At 45.3% G+C, this 22139-nt stretch overlaps 1 protein-coding gene across 2 annotated transcripts in view; it reads left to right on the top strand.

Annotated features, from left to right (window-relative positions):
* Nucleotides 1-22139, top strand: part of mapk8ip1b (mitogen-activated protein kinase 8 interacting protein 1b) — a 48700-nt gene that overhangs the window by 8878 nt on the left and 17683 nt on the right. For both annotated transcript variants that reach the window (XM_035628720.2, XM_035628721.2), the window contains exons 2-3: nucleotides 7161-7272; nucleotides 19354-19611. In XM_035628720.2, the coding sequence (XP_035484613.2) occupies nucleotides 7161-7272; nucleotides 19354-19611 (370 nt within the window). The remainder of the gene's footprint in view (nucleotides 1-7160; nucleotides 7273-19353; nucleotides 19612-22139) is intronic.

The raw sequence follows: 22139 nt of genomic DNA, 5'->3' as shown, positions 1-22139 counted from the left end.
CTTGCCCTCTTTACAACACGGAGTGTGGACATGCTGTGCTGGAGGGACGTATTGTAAATCCGGACTTTGTCCACTTGCTCGTGTTTTTTTCAGTCGGTTGTGTCCCAGAAAATCGGAGCATAGGCAGAGAATTGCACCCGGGGAGTCCAGACCAAGCTGCGAAGACGTTTTGGAAGCCTGAGACGCGTGTTTCTCACAGAGCGTCAATCAGTGATGCACCTCAAAAACACCTGAACAGGACGTTACATCGTCAGGGGATCACAGAGCCCGTCAGGGAATCATAGTCACGTCTAATAAGTCTGGAACAGTGCGAGAAGGATCATACATTCAGAGGACGGGATCAAAAAAAAATCACTGAACGGCACATGAAATATTAAAATTGCCCCCGGAGAGATGAAGTCAAGGCTTACGACACATTAGAGGGACAAGTAACTGATGAGACTCCGACCCCCTGTGGAAAAGAATTTATATTTCATGAGACTGTTTGGGCTCTTCGCCCGATGACTTTGATTTGCTGCGTCTATTACTATGAACAGTGCATTCGTGATTTTTCTTTTTTTGTTTACATGGGAAGTGAAGCGCGGAGACCTTTGCCAAAACAATTCCAAAAACATAAGCTATATTGGTTTATGTCGCCCTATGTGTGTTTTTAAACGCTTGTGAAAAAGAGAGACATTTTTCACTTACGACGACAGCCGAGGACAATAGCATGTGGCACCTGTCTTCTTCCGTGAATGACATCCAATTGTGGCAACTAAGACAAGACTGCAGTTTTTTATACGGTCACGTTACAAATAAATGCTGAGTCAAAAGACGACAAGGCACAAGTTTAATATTTAATCCAAACCATTTTCCCACCAAACTTCAAAGGCCCCATGCAATGAAAAATACCCGGTTTTGTCCATGTGTATATATATATATATATATATATATATATATATATATATTAGCTCTGGTTTTATTTCCTCCACCTGCAAAAAAAAGAAAGCATATGTGGCCGTTTAGCTGCAAATTGTTCCACTTTCTGCACCAGCTAGATGCTAACTTATTTTGTCTTTTATTCTGTGGAGGGCTGGCAGCGTCCAATGGGATGATGCATCCAATGATAAAGTGATATTTTCTGCCAGTTACCGGCCAGCACACGGGGGCCGACGCCCAACAATTCATCGGTTAAATCCGCGGGCGTAGGAGTCGTCGTCATCGTCTTCGTCATGACTTTCCATGTTGAGCTGCTAGTCGCTGTCAACCCTGCCACCGGGGCAGCTGCTGTAAGCATCAGTGGATATCTGAGGCAATTCCCTTCATAGCTTTGTGTTTTTAACCTGACATATGTAAAATATGTGAGATCAAATAGACATCTCACAGCTCACGGGCTGTTTAAAGAGTGTTTTTAACGCAGATCTCACCCCCAACGCAACGGATGTAAACCTCTTGTTGGTACCCAACATGGGCTCCTCATGTTCTCATGTGGTGCATGAGAACATCAAACCTCTTGGAAAAAGACGGCAACATTATCTAGACGGCATCAAGCAGTTCCCCTTCAGGTGGCCAGATGCCCTTCGGGGTCCTGCGAGGTAACCGTGTCGCGGGTGTCGATGTCGGTGTCAGCCGGTTTGTTCTACTACAGTCCGTCGCTGATTCGAAAGCATTTCACATTCAGCGATGATGATGACACAGTAGCTGTGTCACGGGCATCTCTGAACCCTGGACAGCCCCGCCAGTCTGCATGTGTCAGCAACGCATTGATCACCGAGGGCGTAGTGGGAGTGTGTAGCTCAGGATTACAGTCAGGGCTCTGGGTTTTCTGAATTATTGAAAAGACCATCTAAATGTTTGTCCAGGATTGGTTTTTTTTCTTAGACTAATTTGATCTGTGCACGTAGATGTGTTCTGACGTTCCATTCAAAACATTACCTTTCCATATCTTTATTGTGTACCAGCAGAAGTAAAGGTAGAATGCCCCCAAACCCAATTTGTTCCGGTAAAGATTAAGGAATTTGGACAATGCCATACCTTGAGCTGTTCCCTGGGAGTCCTTCAAACGTTTCTGGTTGTACGGACGCTGCTGTTGAGCTCAGGTGTGGTCGACAAGAGTGCACCTGTACGCAGCACCAGGAAAATGCAGATCTGTATTCTCTCCCATGCAGCGAACTCTGTCGCTCTTTAACGATTATTGTCGCTATGGATTTGTCTGCTGATTATTTTCCAGCGGTTGCTAAATAAAACATTTGGTCAGTAAGACGTCAGAATGTCAATAGTCCCGTCCATCCATTATCTATACTGCTTTTGCTTTGGCGGTCACGAGGGGAGGTAGATTCAATCCCAACTGACATGGGGCGAGAGGCCTGGGTACACCCGGGACAAGTCGGCAGGGATGACAAAGAGAGACAAACAACCATCCATCCACTATCTATCCTTCTTATCCTTTAAGGGGAGCAGGGGGGCTGGAGCCAATCCCATCTGACATTGGGGCGAATGGCAGGGCACACCCTGGACTGGTCACCAACCCATCACAGGGCTGGCACATAGAAAACAAACAACTCAAATTCAGAATATCAATAGTGAATAACCAAAATTTCTCTGTATCCAAGGTGACACCTTGTGATGTCTTGTTTTGTTTGACTATCTGTCCAAAAAAAACAATGATCTTAACTTTGCTATCAGAAAAATCAGAAAACCAGCAAGTATCCATATTTAAAAAGCTGGAACTTGTGGATTTTCTTCTTTTTCAATAATGCAAAAATTGGTAATTGATATCATTAATGCTGCCCATCAATTTTGTCACAGGTCACTGTTTTTTTATCAATCAACTAGACTAATTGATGCAACTTGAAATGTGCATCGGTGAAGCAGCAGCCTTCCAATAATCAGCATTTCAAGATCTCTTTCGGCCGATTCACTTTTTAAAATGTAATTTCATATGTAAAAACAAACCCAACCACAGTACTAACTGTATTAACCTTCTGCAAACCATTTCTTAAAAGCATGTATCTTCTGTATTTACAATGGATGAGCTGGGGAATTTAACGTAGATTGGGACGGACCAAAATTGTTGAAGACCTGGTTTCAGTCCAGTGCTTCTTGCTTTGCGTGATGCTCTGTAAACTAATGGTGATGTGGTTGGATGTGTGTTGATATAAATCTGCTGTCAGGATTAAAGGTTGTTGCTGGAACTAAAAAGAACAACTGCTTAGCCGCTAGATATCGGAGGAATCCTTTTGAGAACAAAATATCTCTGAAATTTGTGTCAGGAGGTTTTCTCTTTGCGGCCTGTTTGATGATCGTCGGCCTGTGCTCGACATTGTGAATGCTATACCCTGCGATGTCTGAGCCTCGATGTGGGAAAACATAATGTGCTCTGTATTATACACTCTGTTGGTTTTCTCTCCGGTGTCTGCATCCGTCCTTATACCGTCGAATCACCGCAGCAAAGAGGTCACCCTGTCCAGTGCTGGTGGTTTATCTCCCAAGGTTTTAATTCCCCATCCTGTACCATTCATTATTGTCCCCTTGACTCTCTCCGTCCTCTCACTGTCCACAGCCCCTTTTCCTTTAGGGTTTGATCTACAGTCACGACGTCACGTTTCCTTTCACCTCATTGTTCAACGTTCTTTTTGAAAACCCTCTTTGTTCTGTCCTTGAAAAGCCACAATTATGGGTCAAAATCTGCAATTCACGGCTCAAATAACCTGACATGCTGTTTTGCTCTGTTTGGAGTCTTTCCTTGACCCTCTTCTCCCCACCCGCCTTCCTACTCCTTCCTGTAAGTGAGGCCGATAACAGGGGGCACTGAGGAGCATATTGATTTTGTTCCGTTCCCAAGCGTTAGTCTGCATTTTGATAAATTACATTTGTAGTGAACCGATGAGCTCACAGCTTTTGTTAGTCAAAAAAAGGCAGAGCAGCGTCCCCAGAAACCGAAGCCTCGGTCGGGACAAAACAACGTAAGGATTGGCGTCTTTAGCCCCGTGTTGTTGCTCAGAACTTGGTGTGCTGCCTTTCCTAAAAACCGCTGGACACCGTTCAACCCATCAGGAGTAAGTAGTGAGATGTGATGAGAAGAATTCTCAGATGCAGATTAAAGGGGCAGTAAGTGATTCTGGACAAAGCTTGTCTCTCTCTTTGTTGTTGTTGTTGTTGTTGTGATTTTACTGTTCTGACTGGGCCGCAAACCCACGATCTCGGGTATGGGAGACCGACGCACTTACCACTAGGCCAAGACGGAGTTTCTGTGTATTGCTTTAGAATCACTTACTGCCCCTTTGACACATAATTGTGTAGTAGTTTGGCATTTACAGCAGCAGTTTGGAATTCAGTACTGTAAGTGGGTTTGACTCTAAATAAGGTACATTGTCCATGTTCATGTTTATAAAGGAACACGGAACAAAATCAGCAAATAAATTCATTGTTTGCCTTTTTTGTTTGAGAATTAATGGCAGAATATATAGTATGCGCTACTCCTGCACCCATCAGGAGTAGCACTCCTAATTTCATTGTATTCTTTACAATACACTGACAATAAGGGATTCCTATTCTATTCTAGCAAATGCAATCTGACTTTTCAACCTCGCTATTCAACCGTAGTCGACACCACTTTGCATTCAGGCGTCATCGTTGAAAGTCAACTTCACCAGTTGGGGGATATAGTTGATTGAAGGTGGACGATTCTGTTCCACTGGCTGATTTCTTCATGTCTCACCATCAGGTGAACATACGGTACATCCTCGTCAGAGATGACCCTTTACTCTCCTTCGGGAGATCACCCGTTGCCCGTCCTCTGACACGTGATGGCTGCAGACGTTTCTCAGCTGGGTGTGCGCATTTGCAGCAGTTAGACGGCTGCGGCGTCTGCGGTGGCCATAAATGACATTAGCATCGTGCAGCAACAATGGGGGGGGGGGGATCGCAGCTCTCCAGGTTCACCGGGTCTCTCTGACGACACGCCGCTGTGCTCCTTGTGATCGCTGTCATCCTCCCTTTCCTCCCTCTTAATAACATCTTCCTGCTCCGTGTCTGTCCGTCTGTCTGTCTGTCGCGCCCAGGAGGCTGTTGGGTAAAGAGATAACAGGCGGACATAATTACAGAGCGGGTTGAGGTCGTTTAATGGACGCTAATTGAATCCTGCTAAGGACAAAAGGACAGTAACGTTTCCCTGCGTCCTGAATCTTCTGGAGTGGATATCTTCTGGTAGAAATCAAGACCTTCATGCTCTTTCCTGCAAAATAGAAATGCAATTCCAACTGATACCATGTTTTTATGTATGGAAGTCTGGTAAACTATGAAGATGTATGCCTCCAAAAGTTCTCGACAGCCAGAGCTGCCACCAGGTCGATGTGCCGAGAGGAAACTGATGCTTGACGCTTTGTAAAGAGAGTACTCGGTGCTTTGCAGATGTATGCTTCAGGGAGGCGGGGTTTGAGCCGGAGGTTGTTCTGATAGGTTTGATCAGTTGGTCAGATACATCCTCAACAATAGGCCTGACGATTACATTTACAGTAGATATTGCTGGTCCTCAGATGACACATCCTTTTGTTTTTCATCCTCCCGGCCCGTTGTCCAGCGCCGCTAAACGTTTCCAAATCACCCCATGGAATCTACTGAGCCACATTCATGGTTCCCAGGGGATGAACCTCTCAGAATTTTGCTCCTCGAGCTTTCCTCTAAAAGACCTCAAAGTTGTATCTTTAGCCAGAAGATACTGTGTTTCTCATTGTAGTGGGAGTAGTACTATGAAGATCGCTGAACACATTCATGGTCCTCAGAAGAAGGGGGGGGACATTTTTGAATCACACCATTATGTTTGTTGTTGTTCTAAACGTTAAAAAGTTTACACTTATGATCAGCTTTAAAAGCTGCAAATACACACTTTGTGTAGAGACTGAATCCATGAATTATATGATGACGGAACATTGTGGCCTTTATTTGCCGCTAACATTTTTTTTTTCTTCTCTTTTTGGAAATATAGATTGAATAACTTTTGTCTGTTTTGTCATGCTGGCATAGTTGTAACAGTTTGTGTCACTGGGACAGAGATGATTATTTTTAAACTATGGCTCTTTTGAAATGAAACTTTTAGCTTTCTCTCAACGACATGGGATTAGTTCCGTCTGCTCTGCAGGCTGTTATTGTTTCAGCTACAATAAGCCCACAGACTGAGCTGCTGTCTGTGATTACGCATTTCCCCTCCACACCCACACCGTGACTACGATAGTAGTCAACAGTCTCCTCTTCACTGTTGGTGTGTGGATTTATCTACGCTGCGAACGCTCAAGCAGCTGTTTTTGTTTTTCTCCTCCTGTAGCTTTACAAATAGTACAGTGACAGATGGCGATATGCTCCGAAATGGTACAAGAAATATCACAGTTTTGGTTCTTGTATTTCATAATGATAATTATAATAATAACAATACTTTTATTTATATAGCACCTTTCAGAAGCGGCTTCACGAAGTGCTTCCACAAAAAGATAAAAATTGCAGATGATTCACATCAGCGTTCCAACAACAATATGGTTTTCAAGGCACAAATCTGTACGAGAACAGACATAAAAAGATATTAAAGGACGACATCACATCAGAGTAAATCTGTAGAAATGGGTTTTAGAATAACTACGATCGTTATTCACTAGAAAAAGTACGACATTTATGCAGCTGGCATTGTTTAGTGGGTTGCACCGCCGACTTTGGTACAAGACTTTGGTCCCGGTTCGATTCCGGGTCATCCATTAATCCTGTCTCCCTCGATGATTGTAAGTCACTTTTGGACAAAAGCGTCAGTACAAATCTTATCAAGATAAATAATGTATCAAAATTGTACCAATCTTCTCGTCCTAAAAAAGACACAGATCCTAAACAATCACACTATTCAATTTTTCGGTTTAATATCCAACATGTAAAACGGCTCAAATACACTCCTTAATTTTGCATTACAGCCACACAATTGCGAAATATGATTTTTCTATCGTAGAAGTTTCATGTTGCCAGGTCTGACCCACGCGTTACATTGGTCTGGGATTTTGGCTCGGCGCTGCCACGCAGATAAATTCGGTCTACGGGAGATTTCCGAGATGTTCCGTGGCTGCGGACGGATGAGTGCTGAAGGATTAACGATGATCTTCTTTCTTTCTTTTTTTTTTCATCTTTCCTTCTCTCCCTTCAACCAGGTTGACCCATGACATCAGCCTGGATGAGTTTGAGGATGACGACCTGTCGGAGATTACGGAGATCACGGACGAGTGCGGGATGAGCCTCAACTGCAACGGCCCGGATATAAAGGTAGGCCGGAAAAAAGGAGTTTCTACGTATATTCTTACAAAAGGAAAGTCTAAATCTTTTCGAGCGGCTCCATGAGACGTAGGACCCGATGTTTATCCGTGTCGCCAAACTCGAGGAGAGTTCAGTGAGCAGTTCATTTCACTAGATTCTGCTTTTGAAAAGGAAATGTCCTTGTTTTTTTCGATCAGCTGTTTCTCAAGTTGGTTCTTGGACATTTCTAATACTACGTATATTAATGATACACCTCTTGGTTCTAGAGTCAGTGATGTTTGACATCATAAGATCCTTCAGCGTGTACACTCACAGGCTGGCAGGTGATAGTTTCACCTGTCAGGAAAGGAGCGTGTCCTCGGATCAGGTATCACAAAAAGAGAAAAGGAAGATAATTATTTTCCATTTTGCATGTTGAGAATAAAGTTTAAATATTGAGAATCAAGTCGAAGTAAAATTAGAAGAGTTTTGTTATTCATTTTGCTTATCGAGAATGAAGTCAAAATATCCAAAAGATTGAGGTTATGTTTGAAAAGGATATGGATGGTTAAACCATAAACTCTCAGGATGCAACGCTCTCGCAGTTCACATAGCCGTCAGTCACTCCTCTAACTGTATGAGATGCATCAGAGGCGTTGACTTTATTATAGTATTTCAAGTTTATTGCCCACATTGTCAACTTTCTTCTCCAAATGCCAAACGAAACAAAACTAAATCTTCCTCCGACTTAGGTTCATTTATTCCCGAAATGCGAAATGGAAAAAACAAATTTTCCTCTTAATTTTTTTCTCGAGCCCAAGTACGTTCAAGTACAAGTGGTCTCTCCGAACTTTTGGATTTGGATGCCATGTAAGGAATTCTGATTATTCTTGACACAAGCTCATGCTCCATCCATCCATCCATCCATCGTCTACCGCTTTATCCATTTAAGGGTCGCGGGGGGGCTGGAGCCAATCCCAGCTGCCATTGGGCGAGAGGCGGGGTTCACCCTGGACAGGTCGCCAGCCTATCACAGGGCCACATACAGAAACAAACAACCATTCACTCTCACACTCACACCTACGGTCAATTTAGAGTCTCCAATGAACCTGACCCCATTCTGCATGTCTCTGGACTGTGGGAGGAAGAACCCGGAGAACCAGGAGAGAACCCACGCATACACGGGGAGAACATGCAAACTGCACACAGAAAGGCCGTGGTTGGTTTGAACCGGGACTCGAACCCAGAACCTTCTTGCTGTGAGGTGACAGCGCTGACCACCACGCCACCGTGCAGCCCTGAGCTCATGCTCATTTGATTGAACTCTGTAGGACACGCTGCCGTCGTCCAGCGACACCGTTTGCACATCGGAGCTCCGCGAGGTGTCGGGTCTCTCTTCTCTGTGGCGCTCTGTCCGGAGCGGCTGTTTGCGTTCAGCTTCCAGCCGGTGGAGGACGGAGGCGGAGAGGTCTGACAGACCTCCAGTCTTATTTCATACGATTCCCCCCCCCGCTTCATCCTGGCCGTCTTTAAATAATTCACCCTGAGCCCGTTTGCTATCGTTTCTTCCTCGGGAACTTTGTGGAAGTGGAGAGGTGGGGTTTGTTTTGGGGGTTTTTTTTCGGTTTGAGCACCATGGGCGGTTGTATTGGCTAAGGTTCCTTCCCCCCCCCCCACTGTCAATTATATGAGCAGATGAGAGATCGACTCCTTCCATCACTCGAGTTGGATTGTTGCGGTGACGACTGTGATCTGAAGAACTGCCGCAATGCTACGGAAAGGGCCTGGAATATTATATCTGTTCTCTCTCGCTCTCTCTCTCTCTCTGCTTTTCCTCGGCTTTTTATCCACAGAGATGATTATGACCCAGATTATTGGACATGAGAGCTCTCTGTGTGTGTGTGTGTGTGTGTGTGTGTGTGTGTGTGTGTGTGTGTGTGTGTGTGTGTGTGTGTGTGTGCCAATCAGATTGTTTTTAACTGCAGGGTAAGAGCAGGCTCTGCTGGTCGGTCTCAGAACAATGTGTTTCGCCTCCGTCGCTCATCCTCAAATCATCTTTTTAACGGCGCGTCGGTCCCGATGGCTTTTGCAAAAGCGGCCGTGGGCATTCTAAGTATTTCGTCAGAGCTACTGTACCAACGGAGTTGAACAAAACACACAGAAAAAGGCCAACGAGTGACGAATCTGTCAAACATCATGACAAGGACTATATGCACAGAAACAAAAGTAGCATTCCAAGAAGTAGGTAGCGGTTGAATTAGTTTGATTTGATCTTTATTCACCTCGAACCGATCGCAATATATCAATTACATAAGTCCTGTACATACATTATTTGGGTTCGCGAGGGGACAGAAAGAGGCAGACGCGTATCTGGTCCTGCCCCTTCTTCTTCAAATTACATATTATAAAACAAAACAAAAAAAGAAGTCTCTCTCTGGTTGCAAAGTCCCTCTTGCCAGAATGCTAAAAAAGAAAAGAAGGTATCACCGTATATCCATGGATTATCTACACTCACCGGCCACTTTATCAGGTACACCTTGCCAGTAAAAGGTTGGACCCCCTTATGCCTTCAGAACTGCCTCAATTCTTCGTGGCGTACTTTCAACAAGGCGTCGTCGTCCACACAACTGCCTCCCACTGGATATTTGCTCTTTTTCAGACCACTCTCTGTAAACCCGAGAGACGGTTGTGCGTGAAAATCCCAGTAGATCAACAGTTTCTGAAATACTCAGACCAGCCCGTCTGGCACCAAGAACCATACCACGTTCAAAGTCACTTAAATCCCCATTCTTCCCCGTTCTGATGCTCGGTCTGAACTTCAGCACGTTGTCCTGACCACCTCTGCGTGCCTACATGCATTGAATTGCAGCCATGTGATTGGCTGATTAGCTATTTGTGTTAACAAGCAATTGAACAGGTGTACCTAATAAAGTGGCCGGTGAGTGTATATATTTTCACAAATATATTTTAGCAAATAATCTCTTATCAGCTTTTTGTCAGAAGAAAATGTCAAAATAGATCTTTGCCCAGCGACCGGCGGAGATCAAGATTAAAAAGCCAGCGGCCTGTGAGTTTAGGTTTCCTTGTTCGGCGGATTCAAGATACCTGCAAAACACGATTGTTGCGCGCAGGTCTCTTCCGGGATGGAGAACAGGGGCGAGGAGCAGTGGAAACAATCGGACCGACCTTACGTTCCCTCTCTGCGTCTCTCTCTCTCGTGTCCCGAGGCGTAATCACAGAAGCCGAGAATCACAGCGCCGTCTGAGTGCTCGGCGTCTGGCACCGTTTAAGAAATGCATGCGGATGAGGGCCGGTGCAGCTGCAGGGACGTCCAGGGAGATGTGGGGGGGTCGGGGGGGTCGGGGGGGTGAGTGATGAGCTGTGGACACTTCGGCCTGACGACTTCGCTGTGTGCACTGTACACCCACCGAGCGGTGACCTCATCAGTGGGCTCATCGTCCCGGGGGGGGGGGGTTCAGCTCATCAATAATGGACGGACGCATGGAGGGAGCATCACACACACACACACACACACACACACACACACACACACACTAACACCCCCAGACGGGCGTGGTGTCTGCCTAAGCAGGGGGTTGGGGGTGGGGGGTGGGGGGTGGGGGTTGGGGGGGGTTTGATACTGCTGTTTGAAACATGCGTCCACATTTAATCAGTCAGTTCCTGCTCGTCCCGGGCGACGGCACCTTGGTTCCCGTACGAGATGTCGAGGCAGAGAGCTAAATGTCACTGGTGCTAATGTGACTGGATGGTGATGAGGTTGTTTCAGGTCAACAGTGGCTGAAATGAAGTTTCATCTGGGATTGTAATGAAGCAGAAAGATTTTATTTCTGGGCAGGATACTTTCACTTGTTCGTCCGTTTACTTTAACTCTCACACAGAGCTGCAACTGTCAATCCATGGATCAGTAATCGACTACTGAATTAATAGCCAATTATTTTTGATAATCGATTATCAGGTAGTTTTTATGAAAATAAAAAGGCAAAATCCTCTGATTTCAGCTTGTTCAATGTGAATAGTTTCTGGTTTCTTTGCTCCTCTGTGACAGTGAACAGAATATCTTTGGTGTGGGGACGAAAACAAATCATCATCTTGAGGCGTTTGAGGAACACGATCTTCATTTTTCACAATTTTATGATATATTAATCGAGAAAAATGATCGACAGATTAATCGATTGTGAAAATAATGTTGCAGCCCTACTCTCATATCCCGGCATCAACAAATGCGAGAAAAAAAGATTGTTCTGTGTTTATCTCCAAAAATCGTTCCCCTTTCTCGGCCAAACCAACTTCATGTTTTTTGGAGGAAACACACACGCGGATGCGACGAAGCTGCTTTCACTTGATGAGTTAAGCTCTTCTTTTTTTTTCCGCGCAGAAGACCTCAAAAATCTGATTGATTTTCGTCCGACTTGACCTTCGCATGACCGCAGTCATGAAGAATTAATGTGGAGCAGCTCCAGTCCAGAATGAAACATAAAGGGATCTGATGGTCCGCAGAGACATGTAATGACAGCATGCATTATCACAGCCACTCTGTGTGTGTGTGTGTGTGTGTGTGTGTGTGTGTGTGTGTGTGTGTGTGTGTGTGTGTGTGTGTGTGTGTGTGTGTGTGTGTGTGTGTGTGTGTGTGTGTGTGTGTGTGTGTGTGTGTGTGTGTGTGTGTGTGTGTGTGTGTGTGTGTGTGTGTGTGTGTGTGTGTGTGTGTGTGTGTGTGTGTGTGTGTGTGTGTGAGTGAGTGAGTGAGTGAGTGAGTGAGTGAGTGAGTGAGTGAGTGAGTGAGTGAGTGAGTGAGTGAGTGAGTGAGTGAGTGAGTGAGTGAGTGAGTGAGTGAGTGAGTGAGTGAGTGAGTGAGTGAGTGAGTGAGTGAGTGAGTGAGTGCGTGCGTGCGTGCGTGCGTGCGTGCGTGCGTGCGTGCGTGCGTGCGTGCGTGCGTGGGCGCGCGTGTGTCAGAGGGGAGTGCTTCCGTGTGTGTGTGTGTGTGTGTGTGTGTGTGTGAAGGGGTGAATGAATTCGATTAGCAGCCATTTGTTTTGTGTGGGTGGTTGGATAAAGTCCTGTGTCAGGGTGGGGTCACACAGAAGTGGCAATTACATCTGAGTGGCTGTAGAAACACACGGGACAGCATTACAGTGTGCACACAGATACACTGTACAGAGGGAAGATTCAAGACTTGTTATTGTTTTACTGTGTCTCTGTTTCAATGCGTTAGACAAAGACACGTAGAAAAAATGTGTAATTAAATGTTGGATCTTAAAAAGGTGTTGTCTTCACGTTAAACACGTCAATCAGACTTAATTTGCGCTTTTCAAACAAACAACGCAGCACAGCAGCAACAAAAACGATACAGAGCAAAACAAAAATAACAGTAACTGAGGAAACGCCATCGTCTCATGAATTGGAAAATTCTTGATTATTCCTCAAAGGTTTCCGGGGATCTTGTGTTTACCGGGCTGCAGGGCTGCAACTAAAGATTATTATGGATTAGTTGTTAGGTCCATAAATTGTCAAAAAAATGGTGAAAAATGAAGATCGTGTTTCCCACAACACCGAGATGATGTGTTGTTTTGTCCACACGCCAAAGATATTCAGTTCACTGTCACAGTGGAGCAAAGAAACCAGAAAATATTCACGTATAAGAAGCTGAAATCAGAGAATTTTGCTACTTTAACCGATTAATTGATTATCAAAATAGTTGGCGATTAATTTACTAATGGATTTAACTGTTGCAGCTCTACCCGGCCGCCTCCTGCTCATCTCTTACGTCGTCCATCACGTATTATACGACGTGGGACGGATCAATCCGGAGAGGTGCTCAAGCACTTTCCATTGAAAAGGTCTGGGGAAAATAAATCTGATTGGTTGTGTCGCACATAAAAACGTGGACCGTCAGATGATCCATTAAATCTTTCGCAGCCCTGTTCTGTGTGCCGGTCAATCAGGGTGTGCACGATGGCAAAAAGGTAAATATGTGCTTCATGAAAAATAGATTTCCAGGAGATCAGGATTAATATTAATGAAATGTCACGCCATCATATTTCAGTTTAAAGTGAAATACGCACACGAATCCTTTTAGATATTGGATCAATTTATTCTTAAATTATTGATATGTGTGGCGTAATGCAGAGCTCCGGTAACACTGTTATGTATAATAACAAAAAAAAATGATGATGGATTTTATTCAAAACGCAACAGTGACGGCGCTTAACCACGAGCATATTTCATCGAGAGAGAGAGAGAGAGAGAGAGAGAGAGAGAGGGGTAAAGAAAGTGAGAGGATGTAGGAAAAAAAACACTTTACAAGAGGAGAAGGAGGTCCGTTTCCATGGCAACAGTGTTCCTCTCACCTGCTGCATGTGTCAGAGCCGAAAATACATGCACTGTTTGGTGCACGCGCACGCACACGCGCACATGCGCGCACACACACGCGCACACACACTTCCCCCATGGAAACTGCTCACGTCATCTCCGCCCGCCACACATGGCAACAGCAGTGAGAGGAAGCTGCTCGCGGCCGCGCACTGGGGATGTTTACAGATATTCAGCTGATGGCACATATCCTTATCCATATCCATCATTCATGCACACGGACACCGTGTTAACGGACGGATCAGTATCGTCAGCCGAATCTTATTATCCTCTATTGATTGTTTTCTTCTGCCCTGCTTTGTATTGATCCATTCAAAGCTGGAATAATAAATGTTTTTATTCATTTATTTTTTTGGGCCACTTTGAGGCAGCAGACCATGTTGAACTCGTCACAATCGTGACGCCATGAGCTGCGTCCGCAAACAATTCATTAAAACAGGATTTTGACTCATTTCGATTCTGTGGATATTGATATATGTGTATCTTCATAATGAAAAAACTAAGAAACTATAGACGCAAGCAATATCTTTTTATTTTTGAAAAATCAACTCATATTATTTGAATGTACAGCAGAGTAAAATCAAAACTCCAAACATCAACTTTCAGAGTTTAGCGCAGTTATGATTCTGATATCAGATTGTATTCAAAGGAATTGGATGGCCATATGGTTTATTATGGACTTTTCTCTTTAGTTATTAATTGTATTGATTATATATTAACCACAGCTCATTTGCAGGTTTTGAGTGATTTAGCACTTCCTGCCTTTTTTTCTCTCTCTCGTGTTGTTATAATTGACGTGTGATTCCTCCTCTCTGATTGGTCCCGAGACGAGCATCACTGCATCTTCAGGGCAGCAGCATCTCCTCAGCCTCCTCATCCTCCGCGTCACCTAGCAACAGGGGCCGGGCTCTCTTTAAAGGGCAGGTGGGGGGATTTGAGGTCATAGAGCACGAGAGAGGGAGAATGGAAACTCGCCGCATTAGCAGATATCGATCGTCAGCGGGTGAAAGGTTAAATGGAAGGAGGGAAGGAGGAAGAGAAACAGGGGGATGAAAAACGATGGCAGGAGAGTGGTTGTCCTGTTTTATTGAAGGCACAGAGACGGACACATATAATGTGGCTGAGCTCAAAATAAAGGAGGAGGAGGAGGAATGTTACCGGAGCTCATCAAAGTGATATATGGCTACGTGATGGATGGACGGAGAAATTGATTTAGAGATTAATAATGACACAAAAATATCTGTAAAACTGTTAAAAACTTGTTTTTTAAACATTTTCAAGAAAAGGAACCATAAACAGTGTGCACATCAGTTCTCCACCCTGACAATTATGGACTTTTGCTTGTATCTGTAGTTTCTGTAGAACATTTCTCTGCTGCTTATTGTTCTTTATTTTCAAACCCAAAACAATTATTTACACCCCTGCGGCTGCAGTGGCGTTTCCAGTGGCGCTCGTTGTCGAGGAAATTCTCTATAATAGAATATAGTTGAAAGACGTCTTGTAACAGAGTATTTGATGACGACATCATTCTGAGAGAGCTAAACACACCCACAGATACCGGAGAGGGGCGGGGGGGGTTTTTTGGACACCATGCACTGACCACTTGTTGATCTGTATAACGAAACCCATAATAATCTCCTCAATTTATTGAGCTCTTGTAATAAAAATACTTCTGCTGAAAGCTAGTGTGTAATATTTAGAAGAACTTATTCACAGAAATTGAACATATTGACAATTACTATGTGTTCATATATGTACATGAGGTGGGCCCGACCTCCGCGTGAGTCGCCATGTTTGCTACGTCGTCTTGAATACAGTTGTTGCACAAAACGGTTCCAGAATACGTCGCATTCAGGTTGAATATTCGGACGCTGCCGGAAACCGGGAAATGGAATCAGCGGTGCGCCACCATAAAGTGTCCCCTGCCGGTCGCTCAGTTAGTTGCGGTTTGCCACTTTACCACCGGATGGCGCCATGAAATTACACACTGGGGCTTTGAGACGTACACGTTCTCCCACTTCCGGATTCGACTGCATCAATTTCTCCATCGCACTCGTCACATGATGAATTCACCCGTGACTGAAGAGCTTCTGCGTGTGAACGAGCTGCTCGCATACAACACGGACATGTGGTGACAGAGGACTGCCTGGATGCATTTTTGTAGGAGAGCTACATTTCTCGTCCGCCTTTGGAGAAAAGGGACATGTTTTGTTCTTTTGTATCAAGTCCAAAAATGGGGGATTTTTAAGGACAACGTCCCTGAAAAGAAATGCAGCAACACAAACACTTAACATTCCAGTTCCAATTCAAAGCTTTCTGGCTTTTTCTTTAGCAAATCATTAGAGCAGCTTCCTCTGAAACACACACACACACACACACACACACACACACACACACACACACACACACACACACACACACCAGGTTCTTTGAGACCTTTGAATGTCGATGCGATCGGCGTCTCGCTGCATACAAATGTGCTTGAAGGCAACTCTCATCCGACGGTATTGGATTAACCTCCATTCGCAGTCCCCCACTGTGCGTTAGCTTACAGCCCGTATGTTGCCACACACACACACACACACACACACACACACACACATACACACACACATTAATACCCACTCTGCTCCTTTCCCAGAGAAAAACACATGTACCTATCTTCATAATGCATTCATTCACTAATACGCAGCAAAAAAACCACATGGTGTCTATTATAACTAATATACTCTGCATGGTTGCGTAGTGGTTAGCACTGTCACCTCACAGCAAGAAGGTTCTGGGTTCAAGTCCCGGTTCAAACCAACCAGGGCTTCCTCCCACAGTCCAAAGACATGCAGAATGGGGTCAGGTTCATTGGAGACTCTAGATTGACCGTAGGTGTGAATGTGAGAGTGAATGGTTGTTTGTCTTGTATGTGGCCCTGTGATTGGCTGGAGACCTGTCCAGGGTGAACCCCGCCTCTGTGAACCCCGCCTCTGTGGCTTCGTTCCTGGAAACGATTGTTGATCAGGATATGGATGTTTTGGAAAACCGTTGCTTGATGTGGCCCCGCTATCAGTGATCGTGTCTCCTGAAAGTGTCCAGACGGTGGCGGATGTGGTTGTCATGGCGGCCGAGTGTTGAACTCCACCGTGACACTGTTGTCCTGACGTCCCTGCATCAGCTCCTCTGCTCCTCTTCAACGAGAACAGCGCTTTTCTTTGTCGCTTTTTCCCCCCTCCACCTCAAATTAACCGATGTGTTAGAGGCCACAAGTTCTTACTTTGCAGTATCTTTGCTAAATTCATTTCCCAATTAGGATCTGGATTATTTGTAGAACTGGGTGATAATAAGTATTAATTTATTATCTAGGGCTGCAACTGATGATTCTTTTCTCTCAAAGAGTTGTTTGGTTCAGAAAATGGTTAAAAATGTTGATGGTGTTTCCCCAAACCACAAGATGCTGCTTTGTTTGTCCACACACCAAAGATATTCAGTTATGTCACATGCCCATGTGCCCATTCGAAATTTTGCCTCATCGTGACTTGATTTTCACGCAAAATTGCTAAAAATGATGCACCTTTCTCTGGAGGTAAAAGCCTCTTGAGGTGTCACGCGACACTCAGACCACACCGATGAAGATATGTCATGTCAAGTCAAGTCAATTCAAGTCATGTATTTAATATTATTTCTGTGCACGTGCGCTCTGTGTCCGTTGTTCGCTGTGCTCTTCGTGTGTTTGTTCGCACACGTGAAGCAAAGAGGAAGCTGAGGACAGTAAGAGGCTTAACAGTGACTCAGTGTCAGCATCAGCCGACGGGAGTCACCGAGTCCTGCGTGTGTGTGTGCGTGTGTGTGTGTGTGTGTGTGCGTGTGTGTGTGTGTGTGTGTGTGTGTGTGCGTGTGCGTGTGTGTGTGTGGCTGCAGGGATAGTGACGGTAAGTGAAGCAGACCGTTGTTCTGCCCCACTGCCCTCTGACTCCACTGTCTCTCGGATGGCGCTCATGTTTGCTTTTCAGAATCAGTGCAAAAAGACTGTCAAAATTAAAGTCACGTCACAAGGTGACACAGCTGCTACTGATTTGTTTGAGGTTTGGTGCCAAAAATAAAAGAAAGATCTTTACGAACAAATGTTGCTGTTTTAATGTGAAGTAATTTATTTAATTATGATTGTAGCTGATCAAAATCATAAGTCATTTTAGTAACAATAGTCGTTTTCTAAGGTATATAGATGCAAACCGGTCGAGAAAATACCTCACCATTGAGATATATCCAAGAAGCATTGTAATTTAACTTGATGATTTTTGTCTTTCTAAATAATGAAATACTAGGTGACAATAATTGAGAAACATTTTTTTAAATTTTTCTTGGGGGAATGGGGTTTTCTAATATGATTATAATAAAAAAAAAATCTATATTCGTTGTTATCCTTGATAAATCACCTTGTGGCAGCTGCAGGGAATCGCTCAGTGGCTTCTCATCCGTCAAAAAGGCCGCTTGTGTTTGTTAAAATGAAAAACCAACAATTGATCGCCGGGTCTTCGCCATGAAGTGCAAAAAAACTATCCTGGTTCCAGGCGTCTGAATCCCCGAACCTCCGATTGGTTTTAGCTTGTTAGCGTGGTAACGTTTGCTAATTAGCACTAAGCGGCTGAGGGATAAATTGAAGTTGTAACCTGACATTACATTTGATTCACTGGGGACAATGAATATATTTGCACAGATTTCTCAGAAATCCATCGACTGGCAGCCCTTTATTGTTGACATTGTGTCGGCAAATAAGTGGCACCAGAAGAGGTCCGCCTCCTGGGGACCATGAATCTCCGAACCCGAATTTCACGGTGTGACGGAAAAATGGATGCGGTCGAACCAAGAAGACGGAGACCGTAGATGTCTTATGCACAAGTATTTATTACAGGAGCTCAATGTTGAGGGGATTTCTGGTTCGTCACCAAGGGTTAGGCCATGACGTCCCTGCCCCTCCCGGTCAGCGCGGTGTATTCAACTCTCGGAATCGTGTCGTCATTAGACGGATGCAATGGCTTCTTTAGAATCAGGATGTTCACAACTATGACTTCCAGAGACAGTGACCCGAAGTGCCAAAGATAAGATGAGCTCGCGCAGGGCACCAAGCACAGTCTCTCGCACCGGAGAGGAGAACATTCTACGGCGCATGGCAGTCCAATTTTTTGAGATGTCAGTCTAAAATAGTCAGTGGTGGGAGGACAGGCCGGAAAAATGAGCATGGATGGGATCGACACAGCTCTGCAGATCGCTGTGAGGAATTTCCTGAAATAACTATTCACAAATGTTGTTGCTTCCGACATGACAAACATTCAGTTGGCAGCTCCTGCTGCAGCTGCGTACGTCCCTCAGGCCTGCCGATCAGCAGGGGGCAACGTGACAACCTCATGTCAGACTCAACCGTGACGTGAAAATGAAAATGGTCTGAATTGTCAGGCTTGAACGATAAATGGCAACGCCACAGAAGCCAAGGTAAGTAGGTACGCGGTGCCATGTGGCGAGGCTTGTTTTGTCTCCGCTCTAAGCTGCTCAGCGTTGGCAGCGACAGTGCTACAGTCTGGAGACGGAGCGGCTTCTAATTGGCCGGCTCAGTCTCCTCATCCCATCCCCATCACATCCACTCACTCACACTCACACTCACACACTCTCTCTCTCCCTCCCTCACTCCCTCCCTTCCGCTGCCTCGACTGACGGGAGCGCTTCCTCCAATCCCTGCAGGGCCGTGTGAGGCGGGCGGCCAGTAGCGTGCCGGGGAGGGCGGAGCTGGGCGCCGTCGGCCAGCTCCAGGCGGAGATGCTGCATTTGGAGCTCATCGACGGCGCCGACGGTTACCTCAGCGACAGGGAGTCGTTGAAGGCGTCAGCCGTCGCACCCCCGCCGGCCACCAAGGACCCTGCGGCACCTGTTACCATGGATACCTACCGGCCCAAGAGACCCACGACCCTTAACCTCTTCCCAATTGTGCCACGCACACAGGTAACGCCTGCATTTATCTTATCCACACACACACACACACACACACACACACACACACACACACACACACACACACACACACACACAGTTTGTGGCAGGTCCATATTGATGAAGAGCAGTCGGAGCGGAGGAATTGTTTCTGCCTGTTGTTCCTCCTCTCAGCTCTGAATGGACGACCTGCGTGACATCACCACTGGATTCATCACTGTTCCCCGTCTGTTTACTGGACTCGACAATAGCCTCAATTGTCTGAGACAAATCGGTGCCCGTCTCTGTTCGACTGCTGCTGGACCTTGTGACTGTGTGTGTGTGTGTGTGTGTGTGTGTGTGTGTGTGTGTGTGTGTGTGTGTGCGCGTGCGTGCGTGCGTGCGTGCGTGCGTGTGCGTGCGTGTGTTCCTGTACCTAAATCTTTGTGAGGACCAACTTCTGCTCAAGATGGAGGATATTTGGTCTGTGGGTCTACTTTTACAACTAACGGTAGAGTCAGGTTTAGGTTGATGTTAGGAGCTACGGAATGTACAGCGCCAGATCCTCACGTCTGAATTATAGACGTGAGGATCAATAGACGAAAATGAGGATGTGACGTTGACGACACAACAGTGTGTGTGTGTGTGTGTGTGTGTGTGTGTGTGTCTGTGTGTGTGTGTGTGTGTGTGTGTGTGTGTGTGTCTGTGTGTGTGTGTGTGTCTTCCGGAGCGTTTGCCAATCAAATGAATCGGTGTCATGATGCGACAACACAATGTCTACGGTTTGGCTCAAAAATAACATGCTCAGGTTTACGACTGCAGCGATGACAATGAGCTCAAGATCAGAGAACCATCTGGTCTGGAGCTGCGACAGATAATCGGTTAATCGATTAGTAATCGATTAGTAAATTGATCAACGATTGTGATATTAATCGGTTCAAGTAGTAGTTAATGAAAGAATAAGTCAAAATTCTCTGATTTCAGCTTCTAAACGTGAATATTTTCTGGTTTCCTTGCTCCTCTGTGACAGGGAACTAACTATCTTTGTTGTGTGGACAAGGCAAAACATCACCTTGTGGGTTTGAGGAAACACGATCGCCATTTTTTACCATTTTAGGACTTTTTTTGGACCAAACAACTGATCGATCAATCGGGGAAAAATAATCGACGGAGGAATCGATTATGACAATAATCGTTAGTCGCAGCCCTGATCTGGTCGCGCTCTGGCGAAAAACAATGCTGGAAAGACAAACAACGATGCCACTCATTTGACGACAGCTTATTATTATTATCATTATTTTCGCTTTTGACGTAGACATATATGGGGTTTTTTATATGATTGTTGAAATTAGTGGAGCGTCTGCGAAGTTCAAACTAAAAACACACCCCATGTGCACAAAAATGACAATGTGCAGTAAAACATAACCTAAATGTTAATCCTGGTTTATTACGTAGCGTACAGGAGAGTCCAAAGATCCATTCACTCACGACACATTCCTCGGACGTGTCCGCAGGAGCGATCGATGCTGCCGCTCAGCACGTTGGCCCCCCCCCGAGATATATACAGTAGTATCTGGCTCTTCAGCTGCTAGGTTGCTAGTCTGCCTTTATTGGTTTTGGCCACTAGGTTTACATTTGCAGGCTTTATCGTGACTTGCTGAACACGAGGTTGATGGCCGAAGCGAGAACAGACCTCTGGGTTTGTCCAAGTGAAAACCACGTTTGTAGCTCTGCAGGGCTGCGGCGTAATTCAAGGGAATTAGATAATTAGCTTGGGACGACACGTTAAATGTTTTTTGGGGGGGTGAATTACAGTGTAGCCTTCCGTTCCTACTGATTGCTGTGCATTTAAAGGGGCAGTAAGCGTTTTTAAACCAAAGCACGTTTTGTGAGAATCCGCAAATAATTCCGTTCAACGGAATAAAAATCCATTTCTTATCCGGCGCAGGCCTGGCTCTGTGAATGGAAAACAAGAAAACAAAATAAAAAAAAATGGTGCGGACCGCACCGCACAACAGCGCGTGTGCAATTCGTAGACAACACCGGAAGAGATCGGATGAAGCTACGACTCCGGAGTCTTGACCTCGTTCACCACGAGCGCGTATTCAAGGAAAAATGTCCTTGCTCCTGCCAGTCAGGATCCACTGAGACGCGGACGTCTGCACGATGATAATCTAGTTGTGCAAAGTATGTAGTAATATATATATATATATACGTTGTTGGAGTTTGCCCTTGAATCACACACACACACACACACACACACACACACACACACGCACACACACACACACACACACACACACACACACACACAGTGCAGCGCTGTCAACTCGATCAACCGAGCGGCACTATATTTGTCTGCGCCTTGTTCTTTGCCCGGCCTCCATGAGGTGGAAACGAGGCTACTGTACTCGCTGCTGTGCCTTTGTTCGTGTGTGCGTGTGTGTGTGTGTGTGTGTGTGTGTGTGTGTGTGTGTGTGTGTGTGTGTGCGTGCGCGCGTGCGCGTGCGTGCGTGCGTGTTTGTTTAAGCTGTCACAACCGGAAAGCGTGAAAAGGAAAT

The sequence above is a fragment of the Scophthalmus maximus genome, chromosome 4 (genome assembly GCF_022379125.1).
Source record: "Scophthalmus maximus strain ysfricsl-2021 chromosome 4, ASM2237912v1, whole genome shotgun sequence".
Classification (NCBI taxonomy): domain Eukaryota; kingdom Metazoa; phylum Chordata; class Actinopteri; order Pleuronectiformes; family Scophthalmidae; genus Scophthalmus; species Scophthalmus maximus.
This window is presented reverse-complemented; position numbering and strand designations above follow the sequence as displayed.